Source organism: Macrobrachium nipponense, chromosome 41 (assembly GCF_015104395.2).
Source record: "Macrobrachium nipponense isolate FS-2020 chromosome 41, ASM1510439v2, whole genome shotgun sequence".
In the NCBI taxonomy this organism is placed as follows: Eukaryota; Metazoa; Arthropoda; class Malacostraca; order Decapoda; family Palaemonidae; genus Macrobrachium; species Macrobrachium nipponense.
The window spans coordinates 22,706,537-22,727,285 of NC_061102.1; the positions used below are offsets into that span (position 1 = coordinate 22,706,537).

Sequence of the window (20,749 nt, forward strand, 5' to 3'; positions counted from 1 at the left end):
ATTGTAGCTTTTATCAGTTTGAGATATTTTCAATAAATAACGATAATTGCCAAAATTTCAACCTTCGGTCAAACTTTGACTCTACCGAAATGGTTGAAAACGCAATTGTAAGCTAAAACGCTTATATTCTAGTAATATTCAATCATTTACCTTAATTTTGTAACTAATTGTATGTCTCTAGCACAATATTTCGATTTATGGTGAATTTATGAAAAAACATTTTCCTTACGTCCGCGCGGTAACTCTTCCGAAAAAAATCATACATGCGATTGTGGTAATGTTTGCACCATTTTAAAATTAGCCGTTATATAAAGTTTATATATGGAAATGTGCGCAATTTCATGCGCAATACAACTAAAAGCAACCCATGGTTGTAGCTTTTATCAGTTTTGAGATATTTTTCATATAATAACGATAATTGCCAAAATTTCAACCTTCGGTCAACTTTGACTCTACGAAATGGTCGAAAAACGCAATTATAAGCTAAAACGCTTATATTCTAGTAATATTCAAGCATTTACCTTCATTTTACAACAAATTGGAAGTCTCTAGCACAATATTTCGATTTATGGTGAATTTATGAAAAAATTAACATTTTCTTTACGTCCGCGCGTAACTCTTCCGAAAAAATCATACGTGCGATTGTGGTAATGTTTGCACCATTTTAAATTAGCCGTTACATAAAGTTTTATATATGAAATTGTGTGCAATTTTCATGTAGAATACAACAAAAAATAATTGAAGGTTGTAGCTTTTCTCATTTTTGAAATATTTGCATATAAATCACGATAAATAGAAAAAAAACCACGTTTGGTCAACTTTGACTCTACCGAAATGGTCGAAAAACGCAATTGTAAGCTAAAACTCTTACAGTCTAGTAATATTCAGTCATTTATCTTCATCTTGAAACAAATTCGAAGTCTCTAGCAAAATATTTAGATTATGGTGAATTTAAAAAAAAATCTTTCCTTCCCTCCGCGCCCGGATTCTCCGCCACAAATCTCCAAAATACGTACGTCCCATTCTCAGAATATTTGCTCCGTTTCATATTAGGCATTTCATAGAGTTTTATATATGAAAATGAGCGCAATTTTATGTAGAATAAAACAAAAAATATTTGAAGGTTGTAGCTTTTCTTATTTCTGAAATAATTGCATATAAAAAATATATATACAAAAATTCGACATTCGGTCAACTTTAACTCGTCAGATATGGTCAAAAACTGCAATTGTAAGCTAATACTCTTACAGTATAGTAATATTCAATCATTTGTCTTCATTTTGAAACAAATTGGAAGTCTCTAGGACAATATTTAGATTTATGGTGAATTTTTGAAAGAAATATTTATTTATGTCCGCGTGTTACGAATTCATGCATTATTTTGTGATAATATTTTCTCTGTGTTGCTTTTATCGTTTTACAATGTGTTATATACCAAAATGATTGCAATTTAGTGTAAATTACAACGAAAAAAAAGTAACTTGTTACCTTTAACCGTTTTGCGCACAGCGCGATTTGAATACAATTATATATGAAATTTCGTTTTTGCGCTATTATATATCGCATTATTTATATATGATAATGATAATTTTTTTCATTTCTGATGGTTGCATACTAAACTTCAGGCAATGACAAAAAAAGGAGCCAAAAATGAACTCTTAATCTTGAAAACTAAGCACGCTGTGATTTTTTGAAAAAAATATTTTTTCCACTTCCGCGCTGAAACCCCTCTGGCACACGGGAGACAATTTTTTATTTACCACTCCAGCGTAAGAGGGTTAGATAAAATGGGCTAATGTAGCTCAAGTGGAAGGTTATATCATAGAAATTGATATTACTCTTGCTTGCTTATTATTATCATTATAATTTATTTCTCTTTTGTTATTGATGTTAAAGTGCAGATGTGATGCTGTTCTCTGTCGATTGTAAACTACACATACAATTTTACCTCCGTCATACTATCCTACATGCTTAAAGCTCATTCCTGCCTGATGTTATGTTGTTACCTGGAGGGTATAATGTTGTGGGTTTGACATATTTGAATGAGAATAGTATAAATAGTAATTATGAAGACTGAAGGCTTAGTGTGCTTTTGGAAGAAAAGAATTATCAAACTAGATTTTTTATTGTACTTAATGTTATATTTATCATACAATGTAGTTTCATGTATATTTGCAGTATTGAATTTGGTTCAAGAGTTTGTCTGCTATTTTATTTACCCTGTCAATATTATCTTGTCTTTCATCCACTCCTATCTAATGTTATTTCCAATCATTTATTTATTTATCTAAATATGTAGTCTAATATTCTATAGCAAGAGTTTTATTGGAATGATTTTTATAGATTTTAAAATAATTTAACTGGTACATATCAAATACACTAGTTAATCGATTAAGATATTGACATTCTTTTTTTTCTTTTTATTTAGTTGGTATGTAGAAAAAATTCTCCTCTGTATCATTCTGATTTTGCTTATCAGTAATAGTTTTCCTATCTGACTTTGTTTTATATATACATATTTTTCCTTCTTTCTCCACATAGGGCACTTACGTGGCACTTGCATGTTCTAAACATGGATCTCGTAGTCTTGAAGCAATGTGGAATATCTCCTCTATCAAGTTGAAGACAGGAATTTGTGAGGAACTATCCACTGAGGAATTCAAACTGAAAGCAAACCAACATGGTACTATTATCTATTCTAAATTCATGGTAAGATTGTAGTACTTTCTCATAGATTTTTGTTAAAGATATGTTTCGAAATTTTTATAGGCTGCCAAACTGTACAAGATATATTTGTCTTGGAGCTCATTCATTATAAATACATATATATTTCATCCCCAGTCATTTAAAGGAACTTCCTTATGACTTCTTAAAATGGTTCTTTGTAGTAAATGGAGGAAAAGTTATAAAGTAATCCCACAGGTTGCAATGTACATTATTTGTTATATTTCCATATCTTTAGTAACTTCTCAAATGGTGCTTAACCCTTACCAGACAGGTAAATATATTGATATGCAGCTCCTCAGGCCTGGAAAACTTTGAGGTCGGCCAATTTACGAAAAAAAACACATCGATGGAAAGAGGAAGATATGCAAATGTACATGGTGAAAGAAAAACAGTTCTAAAATATTATCCCTACCTTCCACGAGAAATTGAAAATTACATTTACAACCTCTTGTGAGGCCTCTTTTACAAGACAATCGCAAATTTTACCAACTTATATATGTTTTTTCTAATGAATTATTTTATTTTATTTTGTAAAATTATAATTAATGCTCTTAAAGCAGATAAGAAATGAAATCAGTAACAAATTCTTAGCCTATTTGTTGAGAAATATTTACATAGATTTACTGAGAACGAAGATTCAGTAACTTTTTTAATTTTACATGTTTTATCTAATATTTCTTTGCACTTGTAAAATTACATTTACAATCAACATACTGTTGTAAAAGACAAGAAGAAAAAACTACAGAAACCCCTTGGTATATGCACAAGCAAATTTACAAAAAGACGTCATGAAAGATAGAGACGTAATACATTCCCCCTTGAAGTTACAAGCAGAACTGAAGTCCTGAGAGGCCCGATTTGTGGTTTTAGCCAGTGTAAAACTTGCCATTAGTGAATTTATGGGCTATAGAAGTATTGGCACCTCTTTCCCGCCCGATTCTTTCCAAATCGATGGCGCTTGATATTGTTTATCTACAGGATCAATCTGTCCACCACCCCAAACCTGTTATTACTACTCCCGAGGATCAATACAAGAAAAACTGCTAAATTTGAATGAGACTGTAGTATGAACAGTAAATAGGGCATAAAGTTTTCATCATCAGTACTATTAAGGTTTTACATCCTGATCCAGATGTGTACATATACGGACAAAGAATTTTTCATAAGAAGAAATGTTTATTGGGATTCTTGTCCAAGAGAAAACATTTTGGGTCCCAAAGGCAAAGTATTTGCAAGCTCTCTATGTTATATGTGTGCTCTCCCATACATAATTTGTCCCTGACAGGAATCATTTGCTGATTTTGTTGAAAGCTTTAGTTGCCTCAAAATTACTATGTGGATGTGACCATCAGGTCAGGATATCAGAACGACAGAAGGGAATTAACAACTCAAGAGAATGGAAACCAGGACCACCATCATATAAATGACAGCACAATAAGAAGAAGTTCCAGAAGACTGCTGGGCTATGATCCAGTCTGATCCCTTTCACATCTCTTGAAAAAGGGCCACCACAGTTAGGGCCTGAAAGTACTTGAGTTTTAAGTAAAATACTATGTCAATACTTACAAGCAAACAAGTTATACTCGGTAATCTTGTGGGTTGCTTTTTCCTTCCTCAAAAGAAAACTGCAAGAAGTTTTAGTTTGGTATATTTGAATATTTATCTAGTAACAGAGATAAACAATTGGGATATACTGACTTTTAAAAGTTACAGAGATAACAATAGTGATATTCATTTTAAAAGGTATTTCAGACTCATTTTAATGAGAAAAAGTTTCAGTTTTGTAAAAGACTTTAATTTGTTGAGCTTCATTCAACAGATATTAGAATGATTTCATGCTGTGGCATTAATGATGTGTAGTTGTGATGCTAGACAACTCAATAATGAATTAATTATGATCCAGATGAAATATGTTCCAATTACTTTTTTATAGGTAAGACTGTTTAAGAGAAATGACAAGCAAGATTGGCAGCAAGTAGTGGATAGTGCAGCGAAAAAGAAACGGTTGTTAGATGATCTTTTAGACGACATAAAAGAAGGTAGGTTTTTTTTTATTGCAATCCTTTTATTTTTACTTGTTTGTTTGCTTGGTCATATGTATTAATTATAGGAAATTATAACTTTTTGAATATATATACAGTGGAAGTGTTGGCCATTTAACCCCATGCGCGATCCAAGGATGGTACATGCTGACTGGAGGGCAATCCATTCAGGCTCTCCCTAGCTGGAACCAAGCCTGGTGTAAAGTTTGTTTATAGCCTCCATCATGCTTGTCCGAAAATTCCAACAAATCAATAAGATCTCTGGCACTTTCTAAAGAATAGATGGAGCTTTTGAACTCACTGGAGTGTTGTGAGAAGAATCCCTAGAATCTCTTGACCCTCTCTGGGGGTTACAGGGGCCAAGAAGGAAAGTTACATCCATTTAGAACCAGTGAGCATATTTTCTTAAGATGAAGCATCAGTATTGCTAGCCAAAAGCTACTCAGAATGTGAGGAAGAATAGCAAACTTAAGTCTTCTTGAGGGCAGCTACGAGTAGTCTTTTGAGAGCTCAAGGAATAACTGTTTAAAAGGGGATAGCTGAAGATGGATGTGATTTAGTTGTCATCCAAACTATAATCCCTATCATGCTCATGAGATCTTGAGGAATGACTCCTGCTTGAAGAAGAACACTTGGAACAATGAAATAATCCTTCAAAATATTGTAGGTTGGTAGAGTGTGAAACTGCCTGTACAACAACTGCAAACAGAATATTGGGTGAAGATGGCCTCGTAGAGGCAGAAGGCAGACTCTTCTAGAACTGAAAGTTATATAAGAGCCATTTGCAGAAGGCCTGCCTTAGACTGGGATGCATGAACTGTAGGTAAGGAAATTTGTTGAGATTGAACTGCTGAAGTTACAAAATTTGGCACTGAAAGCAAACTAGTCAAGATGCCAATTTTAGCAGAAAAGTTGAGCTAGAACCATAGTTCAAGCAAGTGAGGATACTGAGGTGTTGGAGTCAATAGTGGATACTATTGATAGTAATTGAATATTAGGGGAAATTCCAAGATCGAAATGATAATGCCAGTAGATGGCATTGAATTTGAAATCCAATTACTGTAGCTGCAGATGAAGCAGATTTAGCCTGACAAATCAAAACCACTGAAGAAGTAGAGACAATAGTAGAATGCTTACCTGGAATGCACAAGGTACTTGTTACAGCAGTAGCCAAAGTAACTGAGACCAGAAAGTCTGAAGGCACAGAGGCAGTCATTTCATCATATGCAGGAGCTAGAGGTAAAAAGGGAGTGGTAGTAGTGGATGTCTGCATTGAAACCCTTGGAACTATCGATACTGAAAGTTGTCTTTTCCACCATCAAGGGATGCAGATCCTTTTTGCACTTATTTGAAATTTGTGAGCTCAGTATACGAACTTCACAAACGGAAAGAGCCATCCAACACTTAACCCTAAAACGCTGAGTCGCTATTTACCAAAGTGTCTGTCGTATGCTGGCGGCGTTCAGGAATTAGCGCGGAAGCGGAAAAAAGTTTTTTAAAAAAATCACAGCATGCTTAGTTTTTAAGATTAAGAGTTCATTTTTTACTCCTTTTTTTTCATTGCCTGAAGTTTAGTCTGCAACCATCAGAAATGAAAAAAAATATCATTATCATATATAAATATTGGAACATATGACAGCGCAAAAGAAAAATTTCATATATAATTATATACAAATTGCACTGTGAGCAAAACAGTTAAAGCTAATGAGTTAATATTTTTTCGTTCTATTGTACACTAAATTGCAATGATTTTGGTATATAACAAATTGTAAAACGATCAAAGCAACACACAGAAAATATTATCACAAAATGATGCATGAATTCGTAACGTGCGGACATAAAAAAAAAAAGGTTTTTTTTTCAAAAATTCACCATAAATTGAAATATTGTGCTAGAGACTTCCCGTTTATTGCAAAATGAAGGTAATTTATTGAATATTACTAGACTGTAAGTGTTTTAGCTTACAATTGCAGATTTCGACCATTTCGGTTGAGTTAAAGTTGACCAAAGGTCGAATATTTTCTATTTATCGTGATTTATATGAAAATATTTCAAAACTGTTAAAAGCTACAACCATGAGTTATCTTTTGTTGTATTCTACATGAAGTTGCGCACATTTTCCTATATAAAACTTTGTGTAACGGCTAATATAAAACGGTGCAAACATTACAACAAACTGACGAACGAATTTCTGAGATTTTCAGCAGAGTTACTGTGTGCGGATGTAAGGAAAAAGTGTTTTTCAAAATTTCACCATAAATTAAAATTTTGGGCTAGACTTCCAATTTGTTGCAAAATGAAGGTAAATGATTGAATATTACTAGAATGTAAGTGTTTTAGCTTACAATTGCATTTTTCTACCATTTCAGTCGAGTCAAAGTTGACCGAAGGTTGAAATTCTGGTACTTATCGTGATATATATGAAAATATTTCAAAACTGTTAAAAGCTACAACCATGGGTTGTTTTTTGTTGTATTTTACATGAAATTGTGCACATTTTTATATATAAAACTTTATATAACAGCTAATATAAAACGGTGCAAAAATTACGACGAAGTGACGAAAGAATTTCTGAGATTTTCGGCCGAGTTACTGCACGTGGACGTAAGGAAAAAGTTTTTTTTTTCAAAAATTCACCATAAATCAAAATATTGAAGGTAAATGATTGAATATTACTAGAATGTAAGAGTTTTAACTTACAATTGCGTTTTTCGACCATTTTGGTAGAGTCAAAGTTGACCAAAGGTTGAAATTTTGGCACATCATGATTTTTATGAAAATATTTCAAAACTGATAAAAGCTACAACCATGAGTTATATTTTGTTGTGTTCTACATTAAATTGTGCCCATTTTCATATATAAAACTTTATGTAACGGCTAATATAAAACGGTGCAAAGATTACGACAAAATGACGAAAGAATTTCTGAGATTTTCGGCCGAGTTACCTCTCCCGGACGTAAGGAAAAAGTGTTTTTCAAAAATTCACAATAAATCGAAATATTGTGCTAGAGACTTCCAATTTGTTGCAAAATGAAGGTAAATCATTGAATATTACTAGAATGTAAGAGCTTTAGCTTACAATGGTGTTTTTCGACCATTTCGGTTGAGTCAAAGTTGACAGAAGGTCAAAATTTTGGTGCTTTTTAGTGCGAGAAGAAAGAAATTCGTGCATGCGCGCCTGGGTAACGCTTGTAAACAAAACAACAACTTGATCCATGAACTCCCAGCATCCCTCAAGGCACATGATTTCAGATTTTTTGCAAACTAGGCCTATAACTATTTTTCCGCGAATGTTTAAAAAAACTTTTTGTAGTCGACGTACAGTACGTCCGATTAGCACCCGACAGACAATTTTAGTGGACGTATAATACATCCAGTAGGCGTCTAAGGGTTAAAGAAGGTTGTTCCTTGTTAGTAACTTAAACTTCAAAGAATTATCTCTTTCTCCTCTTGTAGAGTTGTATGGAGCCTACATTCAATCCACTTCAGAAAGGTTCATTGCTGGACCTTGCCTTGAATATTATCTTTACACTGTCATCTTCATTTTCAAGACAGGTCAGCCAGATTCACACTGCTGAGGTCATAACATGCCACAGATTGGTTGTCAGCATGTTTGTCTTTTGCCTTCAGCTTCAAAGTGAAGACCAACTAATTGATTATCAGAATAAATTCATAGCATCTTTTGCCATTCCATTGGAAGACAGCAAAAATGACCTCTTTCTATGTCCTGTGAAAATTAACTGGCTTTAGTTTAGGAGGACAAGACCCTAGAGTGACACCTTTAAATTATTCCTCTCTACAGGCCAAAGACAGAAGGAGGTCATGGAGAATGTTGTCTCCTGTTGGTTGAGGCAGACGATTTTGAGAGCCTACAATAGTTAGGTGGGTGGTGAAAGAAAAAGAAAGAGTGTGTACCCACAAAGTCCGTGCACTGCTTTGGTTGCTTAAGTATAATTCAAAATTTTCGCTTACGTATAATTTAGATTTTTCTTCTATTTTACAAGTGGATAGTACAAGGGTTTAGTGCCACTCTATCTTTGCTACTTTATTAGAGACATTTCTCATAATTGGTTGACTTGCAATTGTGATTAGTATTTGTAGCAGATCATATTTGAAATGTGGCAGAAAAATTTGAGAAATCATTATCATCCTTTTCTTACTGCTCATCTTCATAATTATCTTTTGTTCTGACACGTATATGAACGCAAACTTTCATGTATGGAGTAATCCGTGCTTACCTGGCTTGACTCGTCTCTGAGAACAAAATCCTAACGCTACCTGGGTCAGGTGGTGTGACCTGACCCAACCTCCCTCACCCATTATCTTCACAGCTGTACTGGCTTTTACATGTTTCCAATTCATCTCTCTGGTTTTGCATTCATATAGTTTTCCTTAATTATTATAAATGATGATTTTTACCTATTGCCAGCACATTAACTTTTCATAGATATATTTGACAATACTTTGTTTCACAAACCTTTGAACCAACAGAAATTTGGTTCATGACTCCCTTCAATCTGAAAATGCTCTACTAGGGTCCTACAGGCATATGCAAATCCACATGGGGCATTTTTGGCTTCCACCTGAATAAAGATTCAGGCATAAAATTTATTATTATGGTTTTGATGAAATCAAAATTTTGTTTTATACCAAAAGTTTTTTGCATAAACACCTGAAGCCTATAATTTGTGGTCTGTTTCCATCCATACAAGATCTACTTTAGCACATGAATGGTATTAAAAAAAGTGAGGTCATTGGTTGATATACGAGTAGTCCAGGTAGTTCTTGGGGAGAGAGACCGCCACCTTTGATCTGACAAGCAAGACATGAATTTGGGAACATTTGTGACAAGTACAGCTGGTTATATAAAAATATTTTTAATTTTAAAAGTAGAAGACTGAAATATTACATTATTTCACTGAAGTCAGGTACAGCATACAATTCTTGAGCAACTTTTTAGAAATAAATGTATCATATAAAATGTAAACATAGCTCTGAGTTTTGCAGAGAATTTTATACATATACATTTCCTTATACTATATAAACTTTAATTTCACACTGGTGTTGTTTTGTATTTTTTACAGAAGAACCAAAAAAGAAGAAAAAGAAAAAGAAAAAGGAAGAGGCATCATAGATTGCACAGAAACTGGACTGCATGGTTGTTGAAGTTTATGGTAAATGTTTATTATTGCTATTTTCAAGTATTTAATTCAAAATTAGTTGTATTTTTGCTGTACCTTCTGAATTAAAATAGCTTTTTGAACCTGAAATTTGAGTGTTAGTCATCTTAATTGAAATACTTTATAGTATAATAAGTACTTGTTCCACACTTTCCCATTTCTGGTAATTAGCCATTGTAATTGCAACAAAATCATCCCAAAAGCTTCAGTCCCTCTGGAAAAAAAAAAAAGAGGAGGAAAGAGAGTAGCAGTCAGCCAGTAGTACTGCTCATCCATGTGAAGATCCCATTTCCAAAAAGGTAACAGTCTCATTCTTTGTGCATGCACAGGTAAAGCCTCAGGCACACTATAAGTGCTAAAGGTCCAAATTCTTTTATGACCTGTGTGGGCTACTTAGTAGCACCCTTGCCATTGATTTGAGTCTTGGTTTGCTCCCAATGTGAGGTAGAAATATAGTGCTATTATTTATGAGTGTTGATGATTTCCTTCACATTCACTCTAAAATGGTAATTTGAATGAAATGCTATTGAGTCGCCTGTGGGGTTATGAAGTTGGGTAAAACTCACAGGTGTGCAGGTGTGTAGCCTGTCTAGGTAAAGCCTCAGGTACTGTGCAGGTACTGTACTTAGGTCCCAACTTCTTTCATGGCTTGTGTGGTTCAGTTGGTAGTGCCTTTAACTTTCATTTGAGGGTCTTGGGTGGGTTGGATTCGGATTTGAGGCAGGAATTTATTCCTGCAACACATGACAGCATGTTGTTTATTTCCTTCATATTCACTCAGAAGGGGGGAAATTTAAATGAAATGCTGTCACTGTAGTTGCTGATGGAATGGAAAGTTGTGTAAGATTCATGTTATGCAAGGGGTGCATCCTTTCCAGTTAAAGCTGCTGACATTGTTCAGGTGCTTAGGTTCCAACTTCCATGACTTTTATGGGTCATTTGGTAGCACCCTTGCCCTTCATTTAAGTTTTGGATTTGATCCCAATATGACAAAATTATTCCTATTACACACTTGAATGTTTGTTGATTGAGTTTTGGATTTAATCCCAATGTGATGTTGAAATTATTCCTTTTGCACACTTGAATGTTTGTTGATTATTCGTTGATAATGATTCTCTGTATAGTTGACTGCTAACCTGCAGACATCATTTATAGTTGTCATTTGAAATATACTTAATGCTTATGAATGGAGCATAGGAGGCTTTGTACCTCAATTGTATTGTAATTTTAAAGGTCAGAAGTATTTACCTGAATATCTGCCTTACCTGCAGGAATGGAAGTCAAAGCACTTAGTTTCCGTTTCATCGTGACCCTTTACTTATATAAGTATGGGTTTCAAATGATACCTATAATATTTTCATTGCACAAATCTACAGCTTTAGTTTGTTGCTCATCAGCAAGAACTCTTTTCACATTATTTATTTAGGCTGTCAGAGTCACTGGGCTTTACCCCTCGTACATCTCGGTTTCATTCCTGCGCCAGGCAGAATCAACTTTACCACTGCAGGTTCTTTTGCAGCTGCTTATGCGAGACAAAATCCAGTACGCAATCATTGCTGTGAATCAAAAGTTTACTTGATTAGGTTAGGATTATCTTTTCACTTAAAAGGCATCAGTTTTTATTCCTGTACAAACAAATGGTGCTATAAACTGCTTCAAATATCAAGGAGTTTTAAAATTAAACTAAAGTAAAATGCCAGTTAGTACTATGTCCTTACAATTTGATGTATCCAAGTTGTTAAAATCATCAATGCAAAGTTCTTTAAATCATTTTAGTTGAAGGATGAAATAAGAGACATAAGGAAAATTATAGTTTATAGGAAGTCAAATCTGTACAGACACTATAAACCTTATAAATATATTATTTTCATAATAGTCCTTTCTTTGCTGCTGTTTATCATTAACCTTTAGAAAATTTCATACTGAACTTTGAAGGCCACTGCCACAAAAAATAAATCACTGGTGCATGGTATATTACAAGAAAACACTAACATATTTGTGCTGTGTTTTCATTTCCAACTTTCAAATTTTTCCTTACTTTTCTAAGTAAAAATTGATGATGACAGTTATGCTTTTCCTTATGGCCTCTTCTTGTTCAGCACATTGAAGTACATTTGTCATTGTATTTTAATTGTAACATTTTCCTTAGAAGTATAAAAATGCTTATGATTTAACCACAAAAACTTCTAACTCCCCAAAACAATGTCACACCAGACAAAGTCATAACAAGTACCAGCAAGTCTTCAAATGCAAAAATTAAACTAGTATAATATTGCTTTATTTTGCTCAGGTCAAGTAAGAACTAATTAAAATAGTTTAAACTGACCTAACTTGCATAACTGAATGTACAGTTTTATCAAAATGATGTACACAAAAATAATATGCACCCAACAACAAAAAATACATCTTAGTTGGGTAGATAAATCCAGCACCACACCAACTAACATTCTTCACTCATTAAGGCAACATTCCTCACAGAGGTCATGTGCCCTTCACTTAAAAGGTTACTTAAGGAAAACAACTGTTACTTGAGAGAAGTGACATTTTCTGTAACAATCTGAACACCAATAACAATATATCGACTTAGGCACTCAAAAAGACCAGAACAGTTTCTCACGGGAAAAGATGCAGACGTAGCTTTAAAATTTCTTATATCTTCAGTGTAGTATATCATAAAACTTTCCGAGAAAGTGAATTGCCGTAACTTGCAATTATATAGTTTATGGTTCACAAGTTCATATTTCTTCCCACTGAAACTTGGAAAACATAGATGAGGGAGAATTTCCCATGTAAGAGCTATTTTATAATTTGTAACTTGAGCTTAGGTGAATTAAGTCACTAGTTTGGCTCCCTGAATTGTCCTGGAGGTCCTTCAGATATTTACTTCTTTGCTTGATAGTAAAGGCTTCAAAACATTACTACAGAAAGTGTCAACTCAAGGCTATAAAATCTTAAGAATCTCGTAGGTGAAGCTATAGAAAGATCTGATATTTCAGACCCAGCACAAACTAAGAGATCTTTACAAAGAAAAATAAATACAATTCTAACATGCAATGTGAATGAAATGACTGCAAGTGCAAAATATGAGCAAACCTCAAGCAACTAACACTGATAAACAGGCCTTATATATTTACAAATCTTTAGAGACAAAGGCTATATTTGAAAAATAATCGAGACCTATGTTGCTAAATAGTACCAGTATTCAACAATTAGCATAATATTTCAGAACCATCTTTCAGAACCCAGTTAATAGGAAACCTGCAAAGGCTCTTGAAAATGCTTGTACCATCAAACTGCTAATCACTTGTAACAATAACAATATTTTCTCCATCTTGAGGAAAGAGTTCTGTCCATATAATTACAAGATTGCATTACTGTTAAATGTCCATTTTTAATTAATTATATTCAACAGAATAGCCTCATAAGACAGTAGTACTTAATGTAGGTACTTTAATTAATATCCAAGTTATTAAAAATTTACATAATTTTGCACAATGCAGTATGTTGATGTACAATGTCATTTAATGAGATGTGGAAGACAATGGTATGGATGAAAAGCTTCCACTAAAATATCAACGTAAATAGCTTGAACACTAAAACTATAATGAAGAGGTATTTAAATATATCCAGTAACAACAGGAAAGATATTTAGTGCAAATTCAGTGACAAATAGGCAATTAATTTTCAAATATATAGTCATTGGTAAAGAAAAGTTTAGATTAGTGACGTTCTTTACATTTGAAATTTATAAATACTAGTGGATTATTGTTTGGAATGGAAATAAAAGTGAAGCTTAACTCCTATTCTTAAAGTTTTGAAGAAAACGTTATAGAAAAATGAACTTGATACATGCAGGCATCACCCTACTTGAAAGACAATTCTGGCAGAAACAAGTTTTTAGTAACAAGACAATTAACTGGTCTTATTATAACTGTAAAAAAATGCACCATTTTCACAACTATGTAGAATTACAGTTTTCTTGTAAAATAATTTTAGAATGTCATTATGTCACCATTCTTGGAAATGTTGTTACTAAGGGGCTTGATATTTGACTGCTTATCAAACCAGCAATCTGTGTCAACCACAACATATCTGAAGATATGTCTTAAATTGGTTAACAGAATGGCCAAGCTATTCAAGCTTGGAGTATGAGCCTAGTTAAAATACCTCTGGAATTGGATGCCTTTCTAGCGGCTGCTAGAAGCATCAAGGAGGTTTGCAGCATGAGGGCAGTTGAATCCATTTCCTGCTCCATTAGCATGAGCATTCTCAAAAACTGAGGCCTGACCATTGGCAAATCCAGCTGCATAACCAAGTTCATAGTCACTGGAGTGTCCATTATTGTGGCCATTAGCATGCCCATTGCTATGGCCATTAGCATGTCCATTACTGTGCCCATTGGAGTGTCCATTAGCATGTCCATTGCTATGGCCATTAGAGTGACCATTAGCATGCCCATTGCTGTGTCCATTGGCTTGTTCTTCTTCCTCAACATCATGAGTGAACTTTTGCCTCATTTTTGGGGTACTCAGCGGGGTGCTTCTTGGAGTGTTCTTTGGAGTATTTCTTGGGGTGGTTTTTGGAGTAAGAGCAGCAACCTTGGCAAGAGACACTGGAGTTGGCTGGACATAAGTAAAGAATGGGCGCACATTCCTGGTGTAGTCTCGAGGCAAATCATATCCAGCTTCTTTTGCTCCCATGTATATAGCACCAAGAGCACTAGTCACCTGCAAAGGAAATGTCTATTAGTAATAGATTCAGCAATAGTTGATTGGAGACATTTTTGCTTTGGAGTGTGTATACCTTCAAACACAACTGTTGTACCAACAGACAGTGTTTCCATAAAATTTCCATGCATAATGTTTGAAAAGCACAGCGTACATACACCAAAATGCACAATTTATGTACAATTTTCTGTTACTTAACACTTTGCAGCTTGAAGGAACTGAGATTCTGAAAACCCAGGTGTTTAGCATACATGTATTTACAGTTGATTATTTACAAGTTAATTTTTTACACTGGTTGTTTAAGGTTTTTGAGTCAATTTTGTATCGGATAAGGAAAAATAGAAAGGTGTCTGTGTTTCACTTTCTCTGTATATACAAAGAAATGAGGGGCAGGTACTACTTCACCAAAAGTGGTTGCAACATTTGTAATACATAGACTGTTGACATTAATCTTAAATATTTTGACATTTGGCATCAATGGTGATTTTCTTGAGTCTAAATAAAGCAGACATGCTATGGGAAATATCCCCTTGAAGTTACCTTGCATGGGAGTTTGGCAATTAAGTCCAGGGTTTGATAATAGATAGCATTTCATGTCAAGCTATTCATTAGACTTTTTTAATTTTTTGACTGTATGGCATTATTTATACCACAGCCTATAATTTTTAGGATAGGATCTCAGACTAGTTTGATGTGGAATAGCAATTTTAACACTACATTTAAGTAGGTATTTCATATTTTAGTTGTTTAGTCTGGATGTAAAGTTTTTTTTCCCAAAAGAACTTCCCAGGTTATGGGACACTCCACTTTCATTACCTAAGCACATGTCCTTAGGGGAAGGAAATCTTCAACATAGCTCTATTATTAAAATGTGTAGTTTAGCCTTCACTCAAATATTAAAGATATCCCAGAGATATCAGTAATTCAAAGAATTTTTTTTATCTAATCTTAATTATGCATTATACTTATTGTTAATTTAAAAGATAACTTGAGAGATTAGTGTATTTGAGTGGTAAATGAATGTGTTCAGTGCACATTCATGAAATGTCAATGTGGAAATAATACTTTTCTGTTAGGAAATACCATGAAATATAAACTTCTCAGAAATAGAAGCCTAACTTTAAAATGCTGATATCTGTAGGATTTTCTTTTAGTTAATGTAAAATCAAGGTTGTCACAATTATGGATTATAGATTTTCCAACCTGCTGATAAATGATACAGTGGTTAGAAAATAGATCTTGCAACTGTAGAGTATGAAAGATTCCCTTCAAACAGGTTGGGGAACCATTGTTCCTCAAACTCCCACTCAATATGATGTTTTTCTTTTGATACGTCTGCACTCATGGGAGGGGACTGGTTGTCTTCCAGTTGACTGAGAAAATGTCTGAAGTAGCCAGACGTCAAACTTCTGTGATTTAATGTAGTGACAGCAGTCTTTTTGGACAGAGAAATGAGTCCTTTAAAATTTTTCTCTAAGCTAAATGTTGTGGGGCTAAAGTTGATAAACTTTTGAATTATGTTTGGTCATAGGAACAGTTGCCACATTTGATGGAAAGGTAGGGGAACCTTAATGAAAATGAAGTCAGCCTTTTGCTTCTCTAGGAAGCCTGTAATTTTGTACAGCGCTTAGAGAGGTACCCAAAGAATCATCTGGAAAACTTAAAGGTTGAGGCTACTTTACATTAATCAGGGTATAAAGAGACTCAATGATTTGTGACCTGAATCACATATAATTCCATATCTGTGATTGGCGATTACTTCAGTGAAGGAGTTCCTCTCACCTGATGTCTTGTCTAGTTTTCAGTTTCTTGCTCGTCTGACCAAGCAGTTATTCCTACCTCTACCAATATTTTGGTTAGGTATGTCCAACTTTAAGACAGAACCTGCAGGATAGCTTCTTTGACAAAAAGTTGGCAGATATCCTTATCAGCTCCAACTGACCTATTTTTATTGTGTTGACCACCTTTTCTGTGTTGATGTGGATCTTGCCACAATTAGGGCTGCTTCTCATACCAGTTCTGCAGTTCATGCTGTTGTTCCTCTATTTGGTCTTTCAGAGTTTTGTCTGCTACCAGTGATGCTCTCTTCCATAATAGCACTTATGCTGCTTCCAGTCATGTTCCAGCCTTTACAGCTTCTACTTCAGTTGCTGCCACTGTCAGTGCCCTTTCTCCCAGGAGGATGACTGTATGTCATTAACAGCCAACTAACTAGTAAGGATCTTGACTTAAAGGGCAAGTAGCTCTTGGCCGAACATTGTGACAATGGATGTTGCTATGATCAGAAGTGTTGTGAACCAGGTTTAAAACATTGGTTATCCTGCTTCACGCAAGAACACATTAGGTGTTACCTTTCTACTGGGTAGAAAAAATAACTTAATTCTGAAGAATTGTAGCAGCCTAAAGCAATGGTTCATGAACAGGGCATGTTTATGGTACTCATAAATCTGGAGCTATTAAAAAAAAAAATCAGGAAAACAAACACTGTAACAAGACCATAAAAAAATGCATTCCATAAGAGGTAGCACTGACTTAAGCAAAATAAGTAGTAAGGTGCCCTATAAATGTAGGTTCTTCATCTTTCTTGAGAGGAATGTTTTATGTTAACTAGTAGCAGGATCTTTAATTTTTCTGACTGCACTTAGTCACCCACTTAAACCAAAGCTTCAGACTTAAGTAAGGCACTCGTTTGTCCACTACCCAAACTTTACAAGAGTTAAGGAACCAGTCATTAATTTTTTTGTACATTTCTGCAAATTACTTTTAAATGTACTTTCATTGGTTCATGATGGTATGGTGGTAACCTAATTATGGTTAGTTATGTCTTATACTCACATTATTCTACACACTGAATTTACTTCCAGCACATTTTAATTTCTCTAACCTATTTCAAAGATAGATGAATTTTTTCATTACTTATACCAGAAATGTTAAGTCCAATAATTTTGCTGAAAACTTTAGTTAGTATTGTCATAGTTTTATGTATTACCTTATTATGTTAATACTGTGTACAAGGGGAAGCAGCAGCCTCTGTCATTTTCTATCAAGAAAACTTTCTGTATTTGCCAACAATTATTATCTGTCATCCAGAGGCAATGAAAAAAAAATTTATTCTTTGCCACGCATCACACAATTAAGACATGTTTAAACAAGAATTGATTATGAGGTTGAAGGGTACCTTGGTACAGTGAAAGTATGAACAATATAACATTGAAACTGAAATTATATACAATGAAATAGTACGTATTGGAAATATATACAGTGAAATTTGAGAATACAGTATGATGAAATATGATATTCACATGATAATGATACAGCACCATGCAAAAAGGACCTCCTTGTAACAACCACAATGTTAAACGGCATTTTTTTTTTTCAAGTGTAAAACCAACAGATAATGCTGACAAACATTCATGCTTATGAAACCATTACATTAGTAGGATGAGATGAAAGCCGTAATTTTTAATTTAATGAAGTACCCCATTTAAACCAAGAGTGACAAGCCCAGAAGATCCATTTGCTTGTACGGAACTGTAAATGCTATTCTTTTTTACAGAATAATCTGTATCAAGAGTAGCAGAAGTAAACACTCACTGTACCGACCGCTAGTCTCAGAAGAGTAAACTTGGCAATAACCCTGTCTCTATCACATCGAGGCTGGATTCCATCAACAAAACCAGCTCTCATGTGTTCCCAAGACTTCCACACTGATCCAGAGCAAACTATCTGTAGTCCTTCATCTGTTGTTAATAAAGTCTGAAAAAAAGTATTTAATAATTTCATTATACCTCATGGTACTCAACATCTATTCTGATCATATGCAGTACGAAAACTTCTCTAAGAATTTCCTCCCACCTCTTGAATTTACTTAGTGTAATAAGCATATTTTAATAGTACATTCATGTATTGTGAACTGTAATTTTGATGAACCCTATATAAAAAAGAAACTTAAAATAGTAAATAATTTTTTTTTGGCAAATCAAATTACTTTCTACTTTGTTTTTGGTGATAAAGAAACCATTATGATATAAATTGTACGCTGTTGTAAGGTAATTTACATAATTTGTGTTGCTTCAATACAAGATTTTTTTTATAAGGAAGAAAATGCTTTATTCAGTCTACTACCAGCAACATACTCTTAAAAAAAAATAAAAGTGTAAATCACCAAGATTCACAACTATATTTGGATATAAAGAGCGTGTTCTGAATGAAGCACTTAGCAAAATCCTATAAACTTTCTTCAGTCAGTAATTTTACTATAATGGTCAAGATCACACTGTACTGCACAGATGAATTGAACAATTTATAGAGGTGTCTAAGTTAGTGACATTTAAGGTAAATGTATTTCATTACCTCACTAATGTGCCTAGACAGTGCAGAGACATGACGACCCAGAGCAAATCCAGCATCATACAAAAGTCGGGCACACATTGGGTCTCCCTGAGAGGCACCTTCACTGATCTTTGCAGTTAGGCCTGCAAACTTTGCTTTTTGAAATGAGCGGTAGCAATGGTCCAGCATTCCCATCCTGAAATACAATAATATTTGATGAATGCCTTGGTAATCCTAATAAAATTATTCTCCCTTCTATAGGTATCAAAACTAACATCTTCACAGTACACCCAGTACTTGAGGGAGGTGGAGGTAAATTTATGCTCGCATTAGAAACAAGGGTAGTGGTGTTATCATGCACTTCATAATGATGGTTGAAGAATGAAAATATTCTATTATAGTATATGAGATATGTTTTAATACACTACATTACACATTCAAAGACCAGCATAATTTTATTACACCCAGCATACCTGTAAGACTCATTAGTACAAAAAGAGAAAAAAATAAAATGCTTAAAATAGAGATTTTCTACAAAGCCAAGAGAGACCTATCAGCACCCCAGTGAAGAAGGAACATGCAAAGTAGGATGTAGTAAGTTGCATACAAACTATTGTAACTACAATTGTGTCATGTTTTCTGTTATGTTTTGATGTAAAATTTCTGAGATTTCCTCTGAGAAGTATGAAATATAGGTTAAAACTTTATAATGAATAAATCCTGAAATGGGGTTTTTTGACTTATCAAAATAGTTACAGATATGGTATGCAGAAATCAAACATATTGCACAACAAATAAATTAAAACTAATAAGTGAAAGCAAATTTTCCAATCAGTTTGTAGAGAAAATATATATTTATTCATGAAAATGTACTAAATACCTAGCTTCCAAACTTCTGTGGGGTGGCTGTACTACAAGTGATAAATGTAGTTGACTGGTATAAATCACTTCTCATTCAAAAATTTCAGATTCCAAATGAGTCCCTTCATTGGTTTATGAAAGGGATAAAATGGTAATAATTTCCTGTACAGTCAGTATTTAAAGTAGTAAATATAAACTGGAAAATTGTATAAAAGATTATCACCACAATTAAGCACCAATTTATTGACTTTGATCTTGCCAGAGGAAATCCATTTGTCCATTGCTGGACTGAGTTATTTATTACACAAATACTTCAATTTTTACATGTATTGCCATGCAGGTCTAATGTTTTGTATCTGTGGTACTCAAAAAATAACAATCATATCTTCCAACATTGTTAAACTAACCCAAATACATCACAATTCTGGTATATTTCATTAATGCAAACTGACTGGATTTAATTGTCTGCAATAATTATTATTTCCATTGTACTTGTAGCCAGTCTGTGTGTTCAAGGCCTCAATCCTGTATTTTCCAAGTTGCATGCAGAACTCATCAAATATAGGTCATAACCTTTTTGAAGAGAGGCGTTGCTCAAAATCACTTTGCCTATGGAAAGGAGGGGTAAAGTCCACACTTGAGGCCTGACCGAGCCTTGGTTCGGTAGGTTTGTTGAAAGAAGTACAGTTTGAGAAGGACGCTTTGAAGGAGCTACGACTAAAGAAATTTGGTAAATTAGAAGAAAACAAATATTCATCAACCAGTGTCATCATGTCAGTTGTCAGTATTGTAATACAATACGGTCAGAATTCAAAGCAGATAAGCAAATTTCCTTGGATAATTTGTTATGTAATTATGTTATTCATCATCATCACCATA

The 20,749-nt window shown here is 34.0% G+C and overlaps 2 protein-coding genes across 3 annotated transcripts in view; one reads left to right on the forward strand and one right to left on the reverse strand.

Moving 5' to 3' along the window:
* Positions 1-18,446, forward strand: part of LOC135212594 (nucleolar protein 9-like) — a 48,227-nt gene extending 29,781 nt beyond the window's left edge. The window contains 5 exon segments of the mRNA XM_064246151.1: positions 2,542-2,709; positions 4,661-4,766; positions 8,573-8,652; positions 9,855-9,944; positions 18,234-18,446. Coding sequence (XP_064102221.1) covers positions 2,542-2,709; positions 4,661-4,766; positions 8,573-8,652 — 354 coding nt within the window. The 3' untranslated portion in view covers positions 9,855-9,944; positions 18,234-18,446.
* Positions 11,753-20,749, reverse strand: part of LOC135212593 (N-acetyl-D-glucosamine kinase-like) — a 94,477-nt gene continuing 85,480 nt past the window's right edge. Inside the window, exons 7-9 of one of the 2 annotated variants that reach the window (XM_064246149.1) lie at positions 19,031-19,205; positions 18,281-18,433; positions 11,753-14,677 (exon numbers count right to left, since the gene is read on the reverse strand). In XM_064246149.1, coding sequence (XP_064102219.1) covers positions 14,138-14,677; positions 18,281-18,433; positions 19,031-19,205 — 868 coding nt within the window. In that variant the 3' untranslated portion in view covers positions 11,753-14,137. Of the gene's footprint in view, positions 14,678-18,271; positions 18,434-19,030; positions 19,206-20,749 lie in introns of both variants that reach the window. The other variant, XM_064246148.1, reaches the window with a different exon arrangement.